Source organism: Corvus kubaryi, unplaced genomic scaffold (assembly GCF_017639235.1).
Source record: "Corvus kubaryi isolate FWS band 111438036 unplaced genomic scaffold, C.kubaryi_AGA036_p1.0 64950, whole genome shotgun sequence".
NCBI lineage: Eukaryota > Metazoa > Chordata > Aves > Passeriformes > Corvidae > Corvus > Corvus kubaryi.
In genome coordinates, this window is record NW_024581633.1 from 54,140 (window position 1) to 74,067 (window position 19,928).

A 19,928-nucleotide genomic window follows, 5' to 3' on the forward strand; every position below is an offset into this window, starting at 1 on the left:
CTTTGGCTCGTCTGCCTTGTAGCATTTGGATGCCTTACTGCGACAAATCCGGGATATTGTGGAGAAGCACACAGATATAGATGTTTTGGAAGCCTGTTCAAAAACCTACCACGCTCTCTGTAATGAAGAATTCACAATCTTTAACAGAGTTGACATTGCAAGAAGTCAGTTAATAGATGAATTGGCAGACAAGTTTAATCGACTTCTTGAGGACTTCCTGCAAGAGGTATTTTAATGTGCAGGATCACATTTTCCTGCCCTTGTAAATATTTTCAGTATGTTTTTCTGTCTTTCTCTGCAAGCCAGAGCTAGGGATAGGATCTTCCCTCTGAATTTCAAAACTGTTAAGTCGAGTGCAATAATGCAACAGTGTCATTGCTGTGATAGTGTGAACACAGACTGTGTTTTAGATTAAGACAGTGAGTCTTTAATTTTGATCTCCTTTTGACAAGAATCCTTTGGGAATTTGAGTTAAGTTTCAGATAAACAATTAAATACATAAACTTTTTACTCTTAGCTTTTGAGGCTTACATTTTTGAGAGTTGTAGTATTGTATTTCCCCATGGATTCTCAGATGTACTATTGTAGCTAGTCTTGCCTGTGGTTGCATGTTACTGTTGTTAAATATCAAAATCTCTAGAAAACACTCCCCCTCCCTTCCTGAATGCAAGCAGATGCAGTTAGTAGATCAGAAATAACTTTGTTCCCACACTGTGTTGATCTGAAAAGTGAGAATCTTCTGATAGTGTATTTTACTGTACTATGTGGGATCTCTGACATTCAGACAAAACTTGTTTCTCCTCTTCATCTGTGGTGAGGAGCATAGGAAGTGTCTTTTTGACAGCTTCATTCTTAACGTTTCTTAAATGCATGTGGTTTATCAAGATCTCCTTTTTTCTCTTGCTTTCTGTTCTGAACTAGAACTCCGTTCTAGAAATCCTATACAAGAAATGTGCCCATTTGTTTCCCTTTGTGATAAAAAGAAAGAATGAGAAGTAAAGCAAGGAAATGAGATGTCAGAAGTTGGCTTGAAGGAAAATGGCAAATACTCTGGTGGAAGTGTTGAAATCCTTAGTTCTTTGATGGGTTGTGCAACTACAGAATAGTAAAGCTTGCATTATCTCTGCTAGACTTAGGAGGAGTTTCTTGACCTCAGATAGTTTATCTTATGTACAAGTAGATACTTTTTTGACCCTTTAATTTTTACTCCTCTTTTTTTACTAAATGCAACTTTGTCAGAACTTATGGGACGATTAGAACACACCAGTTCCCTTACCTCTCTCAAAGCCTTTTTTTCTGTGATTGAAGTAAGATTGAAGTACTGACCTGTGGCCCATCTAGTCCAGTGTCTTTTGTCTGACAGTGGCCTCTGCTGGATTCTTCAGAGAAAATAGAAGCACCTATATTATACATTGTATTCCACTATCCTAGGCTTTTTCAATTTTTTTTTTCCCCCCTCCCTTCTCCTGCCTCCCCACCCCGCTCTCCTCTCTCTTCTTCTGCCTCCATTTTATGGAATCATGGAATTGTCTAGGTTGGAAAAGACACTTAAGATCATTGACTCCATTTCTAGATATGAACTGCTTGCTACCTTATCTCTCTAACTCTTCTAAAAGCATATGTGACATGATAAATAATTTAGAATCAGGTCCCCACCCTCTCCTTCCCCCCAGTTTGGGGGTGTGTGTGTGTGTTTGGTTTTAGTAAGTTCCCCAGTTCACTTAGACTACACTGCTTGAGATGTCTCACTATATGATTATTAAATAGGGGGAGGAACCTGATGAAGATGATGCATATCAAGTCTTGTCAACACTGAAGAGAATCACTGCTTTTCACAAGTAAGTTGGCTTCTGCACATGTCTGTCAGGGTTTGTGGTGTGGGGGATTGTTTGTTTTTAATTCAGTATCAGAGTTTGTGGTGAGGGGGTTGCTTGTTTTTAATATGATATATCTTACTTTTTAATGCAGTTTCATGGGGTTTTTTTGCTTTGCTTTTTTTATTGTGTGTGTGTGTTGGTTGGGGTGTGGAGGTATTCAGTGGCTGGGTTTTTTCAACACTAATATTTTTTCTTTTTTTTTTTTTTTTTTTGACCAGTTAGGCTTTTAGTAGTTGTTAACTTCAAATTGCAGAAAGAGTATTAGTTAAATAATATTTTTTGCTTCATTTCTAATGCTTCCAGTGCTCATGACCTATCAAGATGGGACTTGTTTGGCTGCAACTACAAGTTATTGAAAACTGGCATTGAAAATGGAGACATGCCAGAACAGGTCTGTAGTTAAAACATGTTCTTTAGGCACAACTACAAATAGCTTTTGTTGCTCTCTTTGTCATCTAATGGTTTTTTTCCTTTTGATTTCAGATTGTTATTCATGCACTGCAGTGTACTCATTATGTAATCCTTTGGCAGCTAGCAAAAGTTACTGAAAGCAGTTCCACAAAGGTATGCCTTGTTCCAGTTGTATTGGTAAATAAACATTTGTAAATAGCTGCAGTGTCATCAAGTGGGAGCTGTGATGGAATTAAGACTAGGAATTTTCTTTCTATTGATACCTACCTAATCCTGCTTTTTAAAATAAGTTCTTCTGAATTCATAGTTTTAGTAGTCACATTCTTGACTTACAAACCTAGTACTTCCTTTAATTGTTTTTATTATTTAAATGTCAATATTATGTTTAATTTGATGGAATTTTACAGTAATAGTAAATAAACATGATACCTATCAGGCACAGTAACAATGCTAAGAAGGGGTAGAATGGTAGTTATCCCAGTATAGTCAGTCTTTCTACTCTCAAGTAGTGGATTTGAATTTGTCTGGAAACCTTGAAGAGTATCAGTGACAAGTCAGTGAGATCTAAGAATTTGTATACTATCATAGTATTCTTATTGCTCAATATGTAGCTATTCTACTTTACTCTTCATCAGTCTTTTAAATCTGTTGTTAAATAAAGACATGAAAAGATTAAGTTAAATTTCAGGTTTTTTCAGGGAATGATGAGAGGCCCTGTTCTGGTTCTATGTATAGTAATCTTGAAGGGCAAAGCTCTGGCAAATGTCATCTTTCTAATTTCACTTCTTGAAAAATCTTAGAGGAAGGATTAAGGTTTCCTGTATCCAGTGCTGCTTGAAGAGGCTGATTAGGTGGCTCACTCTGAACTGCTTAATGAAAAAAGGCTTTTTTTGAAAGGCCTAGGTAGTTACGAATGGATTTTTTTAAGTGCCAAAACATTTTGATGATTTCTCTAACTAAAATTTTAAAAATGTAATCCCTGTAATCAAACATACATTTTCTGCAGTCCTGTAAGAGGAGTGCTTTTTTACTGAAAATCTGTGCTGGAGTTGCACTACATTATTTGAGTTTCTTTACATCAGGGAGGAGACAAGTAAATTCTTCAGGTTTTTTAAATGTTCTGATTATCAGGCTTGTAATTAATATAAGAAAAAGAAGTTGTATATGACTGTCACAATTTACTAGGGAGAAAACAAAGGGAACTCATGGCATTAATAATGTATGAGTAATTAATAATCCATTATTACAGTATTCTCATTTTAATGTGAGGGTGCATACATTTTTCCTTTAAATTTTTTTTTTTTTTTTTTTTAGGATGTGGTAGTTTGAGCTTCTAGTAGATGCAGGAGTGGAAAATCATGCTATGTAACTTGTACTAATTTAGATCCTATAACAGAGAACAGCTGTATCAGATTATGGTGGTTTTCCCCTATGTGTTCAGACTTCTTTAGTCCAGTGACTAATTATAGTCTGAAGGTGTTAAGAGAGAAATAGGAACTTGACCACTGGCTGGCTGGTTTACCCATCTGTGTTCTAGTGGCTTTTCACATTTCCCACCCCAAATACCTGATAAGAAGTGGCTACACAGATTGTTCAGAGGCACCTAGGGGTGTGAAGGATCTGGAGGCTTTGTTACTTTAAAGGGTAAACAGCAGTAACAGTGATCAAAGGTTTATCACAAGCCTAATGGCAGAAGATGAGATAAATACTGACAGGTTAGTTTAGAAATGAAGATTAACCTAGCTGTTTTGCAGCAAAATGTAATTTGTAATACTTTCAGCAGGAATGAAAAGAACCTAATTGAAAAGTGGTCCCTTAAAGAGACTATCTTCTGCTCCTGCATAATAAAATTTGGTAAATTAAAGCTTACATTGGTTTAACTTCTGATTTACAACTATTTTATTGTATAACTGCTTGACTGCTGCCAAATATACTAAGTACCTACAGAAGTTCAGTTGACTTCTGTTCAATGAAAGTGGAATGTACAACAGCAAAAAATAAGCACAGAAACAGAAGTGACAGGAATGTACTGTGCCTAAAGATTTGGTTGGTTGGTTGGTTGATTTTTTTAGTTGGTTGATTTTGGCTTTTTTTGGCTTCTGACAACATTGTCAACGTCTACTGACTTTGCTCTTTGTGAACAGGTTTGTGAACTAAGTGTGGGAATTAGCTTCATAATACATGCACTAAATTGAAGACTATATAAATGGTTCAATTTTAATAAAAATGTAAATAATACTGTATAAAGGAAAGAAAATATTCCCACATATAATGTCTTAGCATCAGTGTAGTAATCTGAATGGTAAATGTTCAGAGAAAAGATTTTGTGTAGAAAAGGACTAATAAAATCATGTTATACTTAAATTCCTGTCAAGGAGAAGCTGTTGCTTTTGTTAATCCTGTTGGGATTAAACAACATGCTGTACCCAGTGTGTTACCCACTTTCTTGAAGGGAGAGACTTGTTTCAGTTTAGATTGCAGGCATAGTTTTTAGACGTCCCTCAGGTGTATTACATCTTTGGACTGATGCTGGTTACACAGTTGGTCTCATATTACAACTTCCCCAGTTCTACAGGGCTACATCGTCACATGATTGAGTGACACCAACTGTGTTACACATGTGGGTGGTACTTAGACCAATTTGATACTTTGTTTGCTCAGTAATCTACTCTTTGGGAAGTTATTGCAATTCCTGAAGCTACCTTTTTTTTTTTTTCAATGAACCGGGGAAAGAAAACCAACTGATCTGATAGTCCACTTTATCCCAAATCAGTGAATTAAAAAAATAAAATAATACCAAGTAGGCTTGTCTTTTCTAGTTATGAACAGCTGTCTAAAATCCTTTAGGCTGAAAATACAGGTATTTTAAAGAGAAAATGTTTTATACTCTGGAATTTTTGGGGGATGAGGGAGGTGTTAGGGTGTTTTAGGTTTCTTTCTGAGTTTTTTTAGTTACTACTTTTTTTATAAAATAACACGATTTTCATCCCAACTGCCATGTCTTCTGTGCTACACAGAGTGACAGAATTAAGGAAATTGCTGGTTGCTAATTTTATTTGTAATAGTGATTTTTTTAAATAATGTGACTTGAATGTTACCACTAAGGCCTGTGGTGGAATGCTCTGTGAAAGTACATGCACTAAATGGGACTATAAAATTGAAAAAGCAAAACGGTTATATGAAATCATTCTCTTTGAAGGAGGATCTTCTACGTCTAAAGAAACAGATGAGAGTGTTCTGTCAAATCTGTCAACACTACCTGACCAATGTAAACACTGCTGTTAAGGAACAGGTTAGTGCTGTTGTTACTTGTAGTCTTCTAATGCTGTACTTTTAAAGCAGTTGAAAATTTCTTCTTGCTAATATTTTTGTCACTTGTGTGGGAACGTGATGTCCTGGATGTTCAGGCTGAGTGCCCTTTGAGTGTGAATACATACTGTACTTGTATGCTTGCCCTCCTTATGTACATAGGATTTCAGAATCAATTTAAACTTTATTCTTTTGAGTAATTTTAGGTAGCATAATGTTTTATGCAAAGCAGCTTTTTGTTTCTTTAAATAATGACTCTGCAGATGTAGAAGCCTTCTGGGTGTAAGTTGAGAGAGTTCCATTTCAAACCTCTTGCTTGCCTTGTGCTAATGACCTACATCTCCTGTGGAGCTGTGGATTCATAGGCTCAAAACTGGAAGAGCTAAGGACAGCAGTTTAAAAGAGAAGTTATTTTATTGGTTCTGTCTTTGAATGCATGCAGGTGCAGCTTCCCTTCTCCTCCTCCTCTGTGTTGTTCCATAAGGCAGTATATTCCTCAGTTTTTCAGAGTCCCAAGAATTTCGGGATCTCAAAATCAGGAGGAAAAAAAGAGTACTTAAGATGAGTGCGTATATGTTTATATATGTACCAGTATGCACTGTAACCTAGGAGAGTTTATTGTTGGGAAATGGGAGTTTTTTGTAGTCACCTCACACACCTCACATGCACGCACTGATCTTTTGGTAATAGTGTTGTTTAGAGATGCTCTAGCAAATGATTGGAAGCTTCAACAACGATACACTGCTTGGAAAAGATGTGTGCAGTTTTATAGCCAGTCCTTCATACAGTTGTCTTTGCAGGGAGAGTTTTAGCTGGAAATAAGTTCTTAAATATTTTAGACATAAAAAATGTAGATATTAAGCTTGAGTAAGTAATGGGTGACAGTTCAGGCAGGAGTTCTGGCTTTTTTGAAATGCTGGCATGAAGGTTTTGGGGGTTGTCTTTAATTTGTGCTTCTGTTTCAAAAATAATTGAGACATCATATTGGGAAACTCTTGTCCTGAGTTCTGAGGATAACAGAGTCAAAGGAAATAATTAAACTGTAGGGGCTGAGTCTCTTCCAATCTGTGGGCAAATAGTTCTTTGGCCAGGACACTCATAGGATTTTGAGGTTCCAGTGAAGAGCACAGGTTACTGATAGCAGGATTAATTCTAAGTAAATGCCTTTAACAATCTTTAAAATGCTAAAATGAAAGAAAATGAAGAATGTCTCTATAGGGGAAGGACCAGATTATCTTCTAGGTAGACAGTTTAATTAAAGAAATAGAAAGCCAGGAGCCTTTTCACTGCCGAAGATAATAATAAGCTGGTTAAAGTGGAAAATCTGATCCACTGAGTCGCACAATTGCAGCTTTTGAAACTCTTGCTAGAACAAGAATATTCCTGAAGCTTAATAGGCTTGTTCTATGTCAAAGAGCTACCTAGTGTAATAGTCACAAGGTGTAGGATGTGAAAGTGCAAGTAACAAAACTACTGAAGCTCTGAGTAGGTCTTTCTAAGAGGCTGTATGACTCTCAGACTCTGGTGAATGCTCTAGAAACTAGAACTGCCAAGTTACACAGGGTATCTGTTGCATAGGGTACAATAGCCTTGGTTCCACTTCCCTTGTCTAATCTCATGAATGGACACAAAGGACTTCAGAGGAGCATGTGTATTTTTTGTGACCAGGAATTAGTAATACTTGCTTTGAGGAGTTAGAGAACACACCTGTTCATGGAAGTACTTGGGAGACTAGAGCCAAAGAGAAGGTGCAGCACTAAGCAGCTTGTTGCCTTGGTCTGTTAGTTTGAAGAGTGTCAGTCTCTGTCAGGTACTAAGACATTTGAACTTTCTGGGGCAGTGGAGTACAGACATTTAAATCTGATGTCAGATGCACAAGTTAGCCAGCAAAACAAAAAAATCGGTTGCACTTTTGGATTTTTGGACATTAGGATTTAAAGGGATTGAATAATCTCAGGTGTTACATGTTAAACAAACATGATTGAAACTATTTTTTAAAAAGACAGCAAAAAGGAGTTCGTACTATGTTTGGAGTCCACGAAGTTCTCTAGTGGCCTAATGTAGATCCGTCAGGCAGAATTTGGGAGTTTCAGGCTTCTCATGTTTTAATCCTGCAATATTTGCATGTTTAGTTGGTATCATCTGTGCAATATTTTTGTTTGGAGACTCAGTCTTGATACAGGAACCTGCTGTGAGAAGCTGTGCACATTTTGACTTCAGTTGGCCTTTGCAGTTGTGTAGGACTTCAGTGACCTGTGTACACTGTTGAGGTCTTAAGTATTTTGTCAAGTGCAAATACATTATTCTAAACAAAATCCACTTTCCAAGCAAGTATTTACTAATGTTTCTTTTTAACAGGCTTTCACAATTCTGTGTGATGTGCTGATGATCTTCAGCCATCAGATTATGACAGGAGGACGTGACATGTTGGAGCCACTTGTTTACACTCCTGATTCTTCCTTGCAATCTGAACTACTCAGTTTTATTTTAGATCATGTCTTCATTGATCAGGATGATGATAATAATAGTGCAGGTTTGTACAAAAATTAAGTTTCTTTTATATTACTTGTTTTCTAACTAGTATCTTTGTTTCCTTGTGCATTTGTGGGTTTTTGTGGTGGTGGTATTTTTTGTTGGGTTTTTTATTTGCCTGGTTGTTTTTTTGTTTTAGTCTTGTTTTGTCACTGAGAGGTGTGCATGTACACAGAGGTAGATTTGGCTTTTAAATGTCATCTGATTAAAGGATTTTCTGTATTGGGAACATGTAGGGTAATTGCAGTAAGGGTTTGGTTTAATAGGCTCAAATATTTGTATCAGGGTGAGAGACTTGTCAGTGGACAATGAAGTGCATTGCCATCAGAGTTGAGATCTGATTTTCTGAATCCTGACTACTAGCCCATACAGTTTCCTATATAAATGATTAAATATGGAGTCTTTAAACCTGACAGTTTTCCTGTTCTGAACTCCTAGATGGACAGCAGGATGATGAAGCCAGCAAAATTGAAGCATTGCACAAAAGAAGAAACCTACTTGCAGCTTTCTGTAAGCTCATTGTATATACTGTGGTGGAAATGAACACAGCTGCAGACATTTTCAAGCAATATATGAAGGTAAATTTGAAGCTTAGTAGTGATACTTCATAAAACTACTAGAATACAGTAGTTGTGGAGTTTTTAACTATTACTTAGTTTTTTACCTTACAAGATAACTGATTCAAAATCTGACGAATTCAAAACTCCAGAGCTGTAGGTCCTTTTCTGTATGTAGGGAGAAAAATTACTGAGATGAGTTTCACAGTTCCAGTGTGTGGGTGGTAGGGAGCGAGGAGGGAAACTGACTAATTATTTTGATGTCGTTTTTACTAGTTTTATGTTCTTATTCTGATTGATGGTGTATTTTTAATTCACTTATTAGTTTAGTAGGCTTTTTGAGAATGTTTTTCCAAAGATCAACTCCATGATGTCTAGCCTCATTAAATGATTTAAGTTTAAACTTTGTAGAAGAGAAATAAGGTTTGAGTCCCCTCTACTCCTCCCCCCATTCTTTTTATCTGTTTCAATCTTTCTTAAATATAAAAGTCTCTCCTGGCTCATGGGATTCACAGCTGCACACTAATAGAAGTTCTCATTTTGTGACCATGATAAAGCTTTGCTCCTTGGTGATTACCTTAAAACTTAAAATTTGGGCAGCCTGCTTTTATCTGTCTGAGTGCCCTACATATATTTTGATTCTCCAGATAACTAGTTGGGTCTGTCTTAAACCTGAAATACTTAAAAAACTGAACAGGCGGCTGTCTTTTTGGACACATTATGGCTATGATGCTGTCTGTAAGTGCCTCCTTTCAGCAAAGAATATAGAAAACTCCCCACCAGAGTTACAGGAGTTACTAAAAAGATTAGATTCTAATTTTGTACCCTGAAGGGGTGAACACGTGTCATTAACAAATATGTCATGGCCTTGAAGATAAATAGGTCATTCTGCCTCCAAAGTAATACTCACTGCAAGAACTAAAAGTGGGTTTATTCTTTTTGCATTTAAATTTTTTTAAGTATTATTTTGGAGGTTTAGGGTATAATTTTGGTGTAATCCTAAACATGTTGGGTTTTTTTCCTTTAGGTAGTGTTTGATTTTTATTTTTTAAAGCGCACATCCTAGATCTTGTTTTCAGAAGAATTCAGTAGTTGCAATGTTGTCAACTAATATTGACAGTTAACCTTTTTTGTTTGTTTGTTTTTCCTAGTATTACAATGACTATGGTGATATTATTAAAGAAACGATGAGTAAAACAAGACAGATAGACAAAATCCAGTGTGCTAAAACACTTATTCTTAGTTTGCAGCAGGTAAGAATTTACAGTGGTTTATGCATGAAATTCCATACTGTAGATGATGTTCTGTTGTTTAGTAGCTAGTTTGAGGTATGGATGAAGAAATTTTTATGGATGGTAGGGATAAATAGGTTTAAACTGAAATGCAACTATTTGCAAAACTGCTAGAACTCTTCCTATACTTACCAAATATTGTACCACAAAAAATGTAGGAGAGGCCAATAAACACAAAATGAATGTAACTCTATGAAACCTTCATAACTCTAAAACAATAGTTTAAGTCATGTATTCAGAAATATGTTGTGAAATGGCCAGTTTACTTGTTTGTGAACAGATAAATACTTCCCGCCTGTGTGGCGTGGGGTTGTGGTTTGGGGTTTTTTGTGGGGGTTTTGTTTTGCTTTGGTATGTTTTTTTTGGTTTAGGTTTTTTTAAAAAACTATTCTGAGAATTAATTTGAAATAGTAATTTCTTAGTGTTTAGTAGGGACATCACACATATTTGATATTAAAACAGAATTTAATGCCCTCTTCAGTGAAGTTTGTTTGTGTGGAAACCTGATGAATTCAATTAAGGCTAGCATTTGATTCATCTGCTCACATAAACCATCTGCATGGATTTTATTCACAGGCTCAGAACAGTAGAGCCATATATCTGCAAAACACTGTAATCCAGCATAGATCACTGCTATCCATGAAAGGAAAATATACCCAAATTTGTCTTCTCTCTCCCTGTTTTTTTTGACTAAAGGTTATGAAGCTCTGCATAGTGAATGTAGATCTAGATATTGATCCTGGTGGAGACCAAACAGAAATAGTCCTTATTAAAGTAAGGACTGGTTTATCAGTACAGATATTGCCAGTACAAGGGAGCATGAAGCCTTTCCTTTTGATAGCAGCATGACTCTTAAGTAGCTAGTGGAACTGAAGTGTGAAATATGTAACTAAACACTCTTTGGTTTATTCTTTGTGGTACTGAAGAGTGAAGTGTGTGTTAGACAAAACTAGAAAAATTGATTATTGGTAGGATGAGAAAAGGATTGATCAAAGAAAAGAAAAGACTGTAAAGTTCAGAGTATTTGGCTCTGACAACTATTGATGAGTACTTAAAAAATCTCATAATTGGTGACAGAATTTCTGGTGTCTTTGGCAATTTCCCTGAAGACATGTTTCCATTTTAGAATTTCCTCTTTATACTTGTATTTTGGGAAGGAAAATTAAAAAAAAAAAAAAAAAAAAGAATTGGGAATTAGTAGTTTGGCAAAGTATTACAGTAAAGACCAGGTGAGAATTACCCCATTTATATCTTCTCTGTTAATGTATGTAATTAGGGAATCCTACTAATTTTTTGTATTCTCAACTGTAGATCACCTGATTTAGTGAAGCACTGAAATCTGTTATCTAGAAATCTGTCATACAGTTTGAGTGCTTGGACAGTGCATTTCAAAGTTTATCTCTGGGGTGCAGACTCTTCAAGAGTAGCTTTGACTTCACTGTCCAAAACTTCCATATTTGTCTCTTGGTGTTGTCAGATTAAGAATGGGGTGAAAAAAAAGCTGTAAAACATACTTTTAAACAGAAACTTACCTCTGTGTGTATTGGTCCAAAGTTTGGCATAATCTTTTAATACATGAAAATTTCCCTTTTTATTCCATACAGCTCTTCAATGAAATGATTCAAGAAAATGGTTATAATTTTGACAGATCATCACCAACATTCAGTGGCATAAAGGAACTTGCTCGACGTTTTGCTTTAACATTTGGATTGGATCAGTTGAAAACAAGAGAAGCTATTGCTATGTTACACAAGTAATTGTGTGCTTTGTATTACTTCCACTTTTGTAAACACTTCTTGACTAACATAAGATAATCTTTTTCATCCAGTTTAATACTAAGTGCATCAGCCCTAGAGATGATATAGCACATATATTAATTAGACAACTACGGTTTTGTCTCTGAGTAAAAGCCAAATGTTTCGTATTGTTGGTGTTCTCCAGCATCGTTGTATAAGTATGTAAATGATACCAGTGTCAATGCTATAATGAAAAAGCCTTTTTAATGCCTGGTCCATAACAGTAAGAACTGATCCACTTCATTATCAGTGGTGGTCATGTTGTCCTCATGCAGAAAACTTGCAATGCAAGGTAGAAATTCCATGACAGAAAGAGTGTGTCTAGATTCAAATAATGACTGGTATTCACGTTTTTTGCTGGAATATGGAAACGTCAAATTATTGCTTTCTTGACATAAAGGAAAGGGGTTCAGTTTTAGTAGCTCACGGTGCTTTGAACTTTTGTTTGTTCTTTTTCTGATGCAATTTTTAATTTCTTCTTAGGGATGGCATAGAATTTGCTTTTAAGGAGCCTAATCCACAAGGTGAGAGCCACCCACCATTAAATTTGGCATTTCTTGATATTCTCAGTGAGTTCTCCTCGAAACTTCTCAGACAAGACAAAAGAACAGTGTAAGTATTTTCTTAATATTCTTAACATTTGTAATGATAACCACAAAAGACATGCATCAGAATAAATACTTGTGTATTGTATTCTTCCAAAGTGGAATCTTTGACACATCAAGGTAAGTTTACACTAACGTAGTCAAGTATATCCACAGAGGGTAAATTGTATTTATCATTGTTATTTTTCATTTTATGGTGAATGAACAGAAATTGTATTCCAGATTTGCTGTTGTCAGGCCTTTCTGTTAACTAGATGAGAAACATCGGGTGATAATTTCACCCCAAAACACAAATTAAGTGGTTACTTACCTTGACGTGTTAACGTTTTGTTACAGATTTTTTGCATCTCTGTATTTCTGTTTCCATTTAAAGGTATGTTTACTTGGAGAAGTTCATGACCTTTCAGATGTCTCTACGAAGAGAAGATGTGTGGCTTCCTCTCATGTCCTACCGAAACTCTTTATTAGCTGGTGGGGATGATGATACCATGTCAGTGATTAGTGGAATCAGTAGTCGAGGATCTACAGTAAGAAATAAGAAGACAAAGCCAGCAACAGGCAAGCGGAAAGTACCCGAAGGTAGAACTTCTCTCATCTTAAAATTTACTAGAGTAGATATTCATATAAACTGTGTTCCATATTTGTTAGTGTGAGTATATTGGTATGCCTTAGTGTATTTTTTCAGAACAGGTAACTTCTGACCATGTATATGTCTTAGTGAGAAAGGTATTCATTTGATTCACAAAAGGAAATAAGGGCATAACACAGTGTTAAGTCATACAATAGAAAAATACAGAAATGCTCCAGCCAGTGATTATAAATCCAGGCCTTTTGAGGCACATATAAGACTTTGTGGCAAAATTAAAGCAATTGATTCTCTGTAAACAGAAAGTACACATTTAATTCGTGTTTCAATATTCACTTTTAGACTAGTTTGAAAAAATCTTCATGGATGTTCTTCCTGTGTTTGCTTCCAGCTGAAGAAAGCAGCAGTAGTGACAGTATGTGGCTGAACAGGGAGCAGTCAATGCACACACCAGTCATGATGCAGACACCTCAGCTCACTTCCACGATAATGAGGGAGCCCAAGAGATTGCGACCTGACGAGAATTACATGGGTGTCTATCCTATGCAGCCCGAGCACCACCAACCGCCGCTCGACTACAAGTACGTACATGAGTAGGTCTGCTTTGTGTTAGTGTTCATGCACAAAACCAGTACATGTTTAAAATAGAATAATGGTCTTTTTAAGCACGCAAGTAACGTGGATGTTGGCTCAAAGGCAACAGGAAGAAGCCGCGCGGCAACAACAGGAGAGGGCAGCGATGAACTACGTCAAGCTGAGAAGCAACTTGCAACATGCCATGTGAGTGGAGTGAAATGTTCCTTCAGTGGGTTGGGGAGGGGAGGGTTTATAAATGCTGTGTTAACACCTGTATCTTTTAAGAAGGATACATCTTCTAAGTTTAAAAGTTCTCTGCATTCTTAAGGCCTGTGTGGTTCTACAAAAAAAAGTACAGATTGCAAACAAAAACCATGGGCATATGTATTGAGGAGCTTTACATCTTTCCCCTACTTTTTGATTATTTTATTACCAGTACTTCATGTAACATAGTTTCAATGGTGGCTTTTTTTTTTAATACAGTGACACCAATTAGTATAATTAGAATGACTCCTTAGTTTTCTCATAAGATCTGATGTTTCATGTAGAAGTTATGACGAAAGAGGATGAAGGACTGTGTGGGAATATTTGTAGTGGTTTTACAGATCTGCTTTATTGCAAAGACATTCTTCCTTGCCTTATCATAAGGCAGAAACAATTTTTCTTTAGGTGGCAAAACCTAAGTTCTTTCTCACTTGAGCATAAATTAGGTATAGAGTAGATCTGCTTATCAGTTCTCACACCCTCTCAGAATACCCATTTAGCAGTGTAGCACGGTTATCTAAATTGACCTTTTCTAGGCGTTCTCCCACACTCTCTCAGTATCTTCTCGTTAAATACCAGCTTTCTTTAGTAGTAGTTGTGCATTTATTTAATTACTTCATTTCTGTTTCATCTAATCATTTGTTGGGAGTCCCTTACTGAGCGTTAGCTTTTTAAATAGATAAAAGTTAACTTGATTTAGTAAACAGTATTGCTTTTCATTTCAGTCGACGTGGCACAAGTCTAATGGAAGATGATGAAGAGCCAATTGTTGAAGATGTGATGATGTCATCAGAAGGGCGGATTGAAGATCTTAATGAAGGCATGGATTTTGACACCATGGACATAGACCTAGTAAGAAATTTACTACTCTTTTGATGGTTTTAGGATTTGTATTTCTGCTTTTGAAGTAAGATATTTGAAATTTTCCTTCCTATAAAACAAAAATCATTCTGGTTGCTTTCTGCATTGTTAAAGGGCTGTGCTGTTGTCTATATACAAGAGCCATCTGCTCCAACTGCCATACAAAAAGCAAGAACGCTTCCTGTAATAACTAATAATAACGTTTATCTCTTGTGAATTCTTACCCCTTGAGAGTTCAGCTTCACTGACTACAGTGTAAAACCTCTGCTCTTCTGGTGAAATTACACTTAACCTGTTTGTTTGTTTGCTTTCTAAAGCCACCATCAAAGAACAGGAGAGAAAGAACGGAACTAAAACCAGATTTCTTTGACCCCGCTTCAATCATGGATGAATCGGTAGGTTAACTTATGTAAGGGGAAAGTAATGTACATCAATCTTAAGGTTTCCATACTCTCTTACTTCAGATTTTAAATGGAAAGAATGCAATCTTCAGGTTGTCACTGTTAGCTTATTTTGACAGACTGGTACAGTCAGAGAAGTATTTTATGCTGTAATTCAGCTCCATACATTCTAGGGTAGTCAGTGTTCCTTGCAAGTTCATAGGATTTTTGTTCTTAATATTTATATATACCTATGTAAAAATTAAAAGCCTATGATTCTGAGCAGAAAATACATCTGGTGTGGAAAAGACCCTCGCAGAGACTGGTAGCAAAGAGCGTTAGAAAAATAAAGAAATGTGCATATACAGTATTAAAGGCAAGTTTCCTGTTGTGCTGAGCTTAGTTCAGTGACTCTGGTGTCATTACCAAATGTCAGCATTGGACGGTTTGCATTTTGTGGTTATTTTTTTTCTTTAATTGGCATATTTACTTTTGTGCATAAGTAAGATAATGGAGAAAATAAGATATAATACAGATATCTGTTTATAGAGATGAGAGGTATTTTTTCTTTCCATATGAAGTTTTAGGTCCAAAACATCCGAAGTCTGTAGTTTCTGCTTGCAGTTGCCCTTTTATCCGACTTGATAAATCTGCAGTCTCTATTCTCTTTTAAAAATCTGCATGAGGGATTCCTTCTGTCTTGAACCACTTGTAAAGTGTGCAGCCATTTTTGACCTTGTGTAGCTGGTACAAAATTACACTGGAAATAACAAGCTGCAGCAAGCCAGCAGAGGACAGTACAACAAGGCTTCCTGGGAATCTTGGACAGCTTGGTGGAATTTGGAAGATGGTTATGGGTTTTTTACAGTATTATTGCAGCGTGAACCTGTTGTTGTTTATGGGAGAAAGAAGTCCTAAATACTGTTTTAAATGCAAATCCATATATTTTGTACCAGTAGGGCTTTGCTTTAGTAATAATGAATCAGTTAGGTTGTGCGTCTGGCTGTCGTGTGTTCTGTTCCGGAAGTAACACCAAGAAAATATCTTACCTGTTCTCTGACATTCTGTTTTACAATAGTTCTTCCCCTCCTCTTCTTGATTTTTCCTGGACTGATCTGTGAAATACCAGTCACTTTTTAGTCTGACAATGCTGAAACCTTGGCCTTCTCCAGGTTGCATTTAATTGATTTGCTCCCCTTTTAGCTTTCCAGCTCTAACACTAGTTGAGGACCGCTCTAACAGGTTGAGGTTCCCTCCCCGGCCCTGCTGTGCCGCGGGCGCAGTGCGCGGGAGCGGCCGCGCGGGGGCAGCCGCCGGCAGCGGAGCGCAGCGCGGGGAGCGCCGGGGTGGGGCCGGGCGGGAGCGGGGCTGCGCAACAGCCGCTCCTTTACATAACCCCCCCGACGGGAGACAGGCCGCCAGATAACACGGGCACACGTGAAATCGGAGCTGAATCTAACAGCCAGTGTTCAGTGTAAAAAAAAAAAAAAATTCATAAATGAAAAAAAAAAAAAATCTCAGAATAAAGTTTATTTGCTTTATTCATGTAATTTATTTCAGGGATCCCTTATTCTTGGAGTTGTTGCACTTGTTTTTAATAGGTGTAGACATAATAAAGCTGTTTAATTTATTCAGATGCACATGGTTTATGATCAGACTTCTAGTCTGTCTTTTAATTTTTTGGTGTGCCCAGTTATTACTGGCACCAGAGGCAGTTCTGTCTGTGTGCTGCATTGTAGGAGGCACCCAAAGTGAATTTAATTAAAAGAACAGTAAAAATTGGTTTGTGAACAGATAAATATGAACAGCAGTGTTAAGGTTCAGGAAAATTTAGTCTGTTTTGGCTCTTGCTGACTTTATAAAGTCCTGTAAGAGCTAGGGCACTCACAAAATCTGGATCTTCTGGGTTTTTTTGGCACATCAGTGGTCATACCTACTTCCATTGGCATAGAAAGCTATATATCCTGTTCTCACATGGGAAGTGGAAAATGATTCTTTGTTTCAGGAAAACTTTTTCTTTCCCTAGTCACCCAATCTCCTGAAGTACAGTTGCTTGATTTTACCTGATGACTGTTTGATTTTTTCACTGTCTTCCTGACAGAGTGGATACATTTCCTAGGAAATGTTAAGTTTGTGTCCTGGTTGGCTGATGTGGGATGGCCTGTGGTTTCTGTGATCACAGATGCAGCAGCAGCCGGTGTCTGAAGTGTTTTGTCCCAGGTTTAGTTGCTGGAAATAACACACTTGATTTCAGATTGAGGCCAGTAGAATGTCATTGTCAAAGAACTCTGAGTTAGGCACCTAACTAAAAATTCTTTTGCAATTATTGCCTAAAATAATTAAAACACAGACTTTATCACATCCCTACTGGATCTAATTAATTTCAAGTGTGAGAAAAATATTTCTAATGAATGAGGAGCCCTTTTCATATTATTATCTAAATCAGAAGTATGGTTAATCTGGTTTGGAAGAAAAATAAACTTAATAATGCCTTAACATATCTTGAAGTGTCTTAATCTTAAATCATATACTAATTGCTTTGTTATTTGTTAAATGTGTAGTAAACTACAAATTGACACCATTTCTAACTTTTTTTTTAGGTTCTTGGGGTGTCAATGTTTTAATACCAGAGCAGCAAATAAATCAGTGGTGAAGTCATTTTCTAAGTGGAAGAGGAAGTTTTTCAATACAAAATTGTGGTAGATACAGTGAAATTCTGAACAGATTTTTCTCTAAGGAGAATGACATGCTTTCAAGATCAAGTGCATTGAAGGGGCAGTTTTGTTTGCCTGAAAGAAAAAAGAAATGTAAAGGACAAGTAAACAATTTGAGGATAAGCTACACTTTTTGTTGGGAAAAAAAAAAATCAATATTTTATTTATGTGCTATCAGTTTATTTCTGGATCATAAGAAGTATTCCCTCTGAGTTTTGTTCTTAACAGTCTGAGAGGTGTTTGGTACAGATTTGAGCCCCTCTCTATACATTTGCTGGCTATACTAAATAATCATGAGCTCTGCTGGATTGCTGTTCACATCCACAAACTGAAATAGTAGATGGATTGGTTTTCTTACAGTGATAGAACGAACCAGAAGAGTTGTCAGTATTTTCAATCAAATGCAAACTTCAGCAACAGAAGGTTTGTATTAATTAATCATGGAAAAAAATACATAAAGCAGAATTTTAACAGCTTTTTAATCTAAAACACACTTTTTATTCCAAAAGCTTCATGTTAGCCTTCTCAGAAAGGTCCATAAGCTATAAGCTACCAGAACGTAACAGATTTCACTCTTGCTTGCCCATTACCAACCCTGAAAGTTTGCTTGTCCTTTAAGAAAAATGTAATGTTGTGAAATTCCTTCCAGTAGTGCCACTGTATTTTGTCTCCAAATAAAAGAAGCTTATTGTAGTATGTTTGCAGAAAAATTCTAAACAAAAATTATACAGCTTATTAGAGTGTGGGAATAGGGATCTAAATTTTAAATAAAATTATATATATATATAAATTGGTGCTGATTTTATAATTGCGCAGTTTGTTTAGTTTTTTCTTACTTTTAAATTCCAACTTAAAATTATGAGGTTTCAGAAATATATTGAAAGTTTAACAATGTTTAAAAATAGAAGAGCATGAGAATTCATGCTTTAAAAATGATTTTTAAATTTGTATTTTATATTGTTTTATCTATCTGTCTTTGCAAGCAGTCTTCAGGTTAAAGATACTTCTAACAGGTTACAGTACATTTCCTCTATATGTAAATTAGATTGGATAATAGAAATTCATAAACAACCCATAATATTCTTTGAAAGCTAAGCTTTAAACTTCATTTTGTGTCCATTCACAAATAAATTAAATTTGGTCTAAAACAGAAAGTGGATCTATGCCATTTTGACATTGACTCATTTTGCAAGGCTTAGGCAGCTAGACATCATTTTAAAGGAAATATTAACTTATATTACATATGTATATTTTTTGTCAGTTGTCTCTCAGTTCTTGAGGTATATTATTTTAATCATTCCATGCCTTAATACGCTTGCAATACAAGAATCTCCCCAAATGGGTGAATACAAAAAGGCTTCCTGTTTTTAGACTCAGAAATTAAACATTCGGCTGTGGTAGCCAAAAACCATAGATTATCTAAAGGATCATGATAAAATATAATTATTTTACTAAGTCATGGGGTAACAACAAACTCAAAACTAGATCTGCCTAACTCATTTTACATAAATAAATACTCTCATGTCTAAAAGTACTGCCTATATTGTTTTCCACACCACTGCATTTAATAGAACTGCTGAGAGGACTGTATATATGATTTTAAACTTAAGTTGATTTTTCTTACTCTTGAAGGAGTGTTTCTTTGTGAAAGCAGTTCTTACAGCTTTGTTTTCAACCAGCTAAAAATGTTTTATATATTTACCTTAACCTGTTGTCCTCCACATTCTATTGTCCTAATTGTACTGTTTTCTGATTTGTATTTATGTCTTGAGACAGTAACTTTTTGAATAAAAATAAACCTACAGTATGTTGTATGTTTGATCTTTTTAAATTGGGGTTATGGGAGGACAGTGAAGAAAGGGGTATGAGTAATGCAAATGTTAATGTTTATAGAAATCAAAATCTTTTTCCATGTCTTTTAAGTGTTTGTCTCAGAGTTGGGATAATGTATGAAAAACTGCACTGTTTTATATTTGTAATAAATTGTACAAGTTTTTAAAATGTGAATAAAGCACTAATTGGGTAATAATTTAAAGCAGAAAAGTTAATGCAATCATGATTGTTTTAAATATGCTTTAATTTGAGATAAAATTGTTAAAAGAATTAGTGTAAATACAGAGTGAGCTTTTGAAGAAGTTAGTACCTGCAAATAAAATTTTTAAAATTTG

At 35.9% G+C, this 19,928-nt stretch overlaps 1 protein-coding gene across 4 annotated transcripts in view; it reads left to right on the forward strand.

The window, feature by feature from the left end:
* The window catches only part of LOC121672771 (cohesin subunit SA-2), a 39,767-nt gene extending 20,200 nt beyond the window's left edge, over positions 1–19,567 (forward strand). The window contains exons 18-33 of one of the 4 annotated variants that reach the window (XM_042045602.1): positions 23–226; positions 1,768–1,838; positions 2,181–2,268; positions 2,361–2,441; positions 5,488–5,580; positions 7,956–8,130; positions 8,568–8,707; positions 9,838–9,939; positions 11,583–11,731; positions 12,258–12,386; positions 12,753–12,958; positions 13,357–13,546; positions 13,632–13,745; positions 14,531–14,657; positions 14,984–15,061; positions 16,250–17,694. In XM_042045602.1, the coding sequence (XP_041901536.1) occupies positions 23–226; positions 1,768–1,838; positions 2,181–2,268; positions 2,361–2,441; positions 5,488–5,580; positions 7,956–8,130; positions 8,568–8,707; positions 9,838–9,939; positions 11,583–11,731; positions 12,258–12,386; positions 12,753–12,958; positions 13,357–13,546; positions 13,632–13,745; positions 14,531–14,657; positions 14,984–15,061; positions 16,250–16,273 (1,971 nt within the window). In that variant the 3' untranslated portion in view covers positions 16,274–17,694. Of the gene's footprint in view, positions 1–22; positions 227–1,767; positions 1,839–2,180; positions 2,269–2,360; positions 2,442–5,487; positions 5,581–7,955; positions 8,131–8,567; positions 8,708–9,837; positions 9,940–11,582; positions 11,732–12,257; positions 12,387–12,752; positions 12,959–13,356; positions 13,547–13,631; positions 13,746–14,530; positions 14,658–14,983; positions 15,062–15,627; positions 16,043–16,249 lie in introns of those variants that run through there. The other 3 variants (XM_042045604.1, XM_042045603.1, XM_042045600.1) reach the window with 3 other exon arrangements.
* Positions 19,568–19,928: the final 361 nt, after the last annotated feature.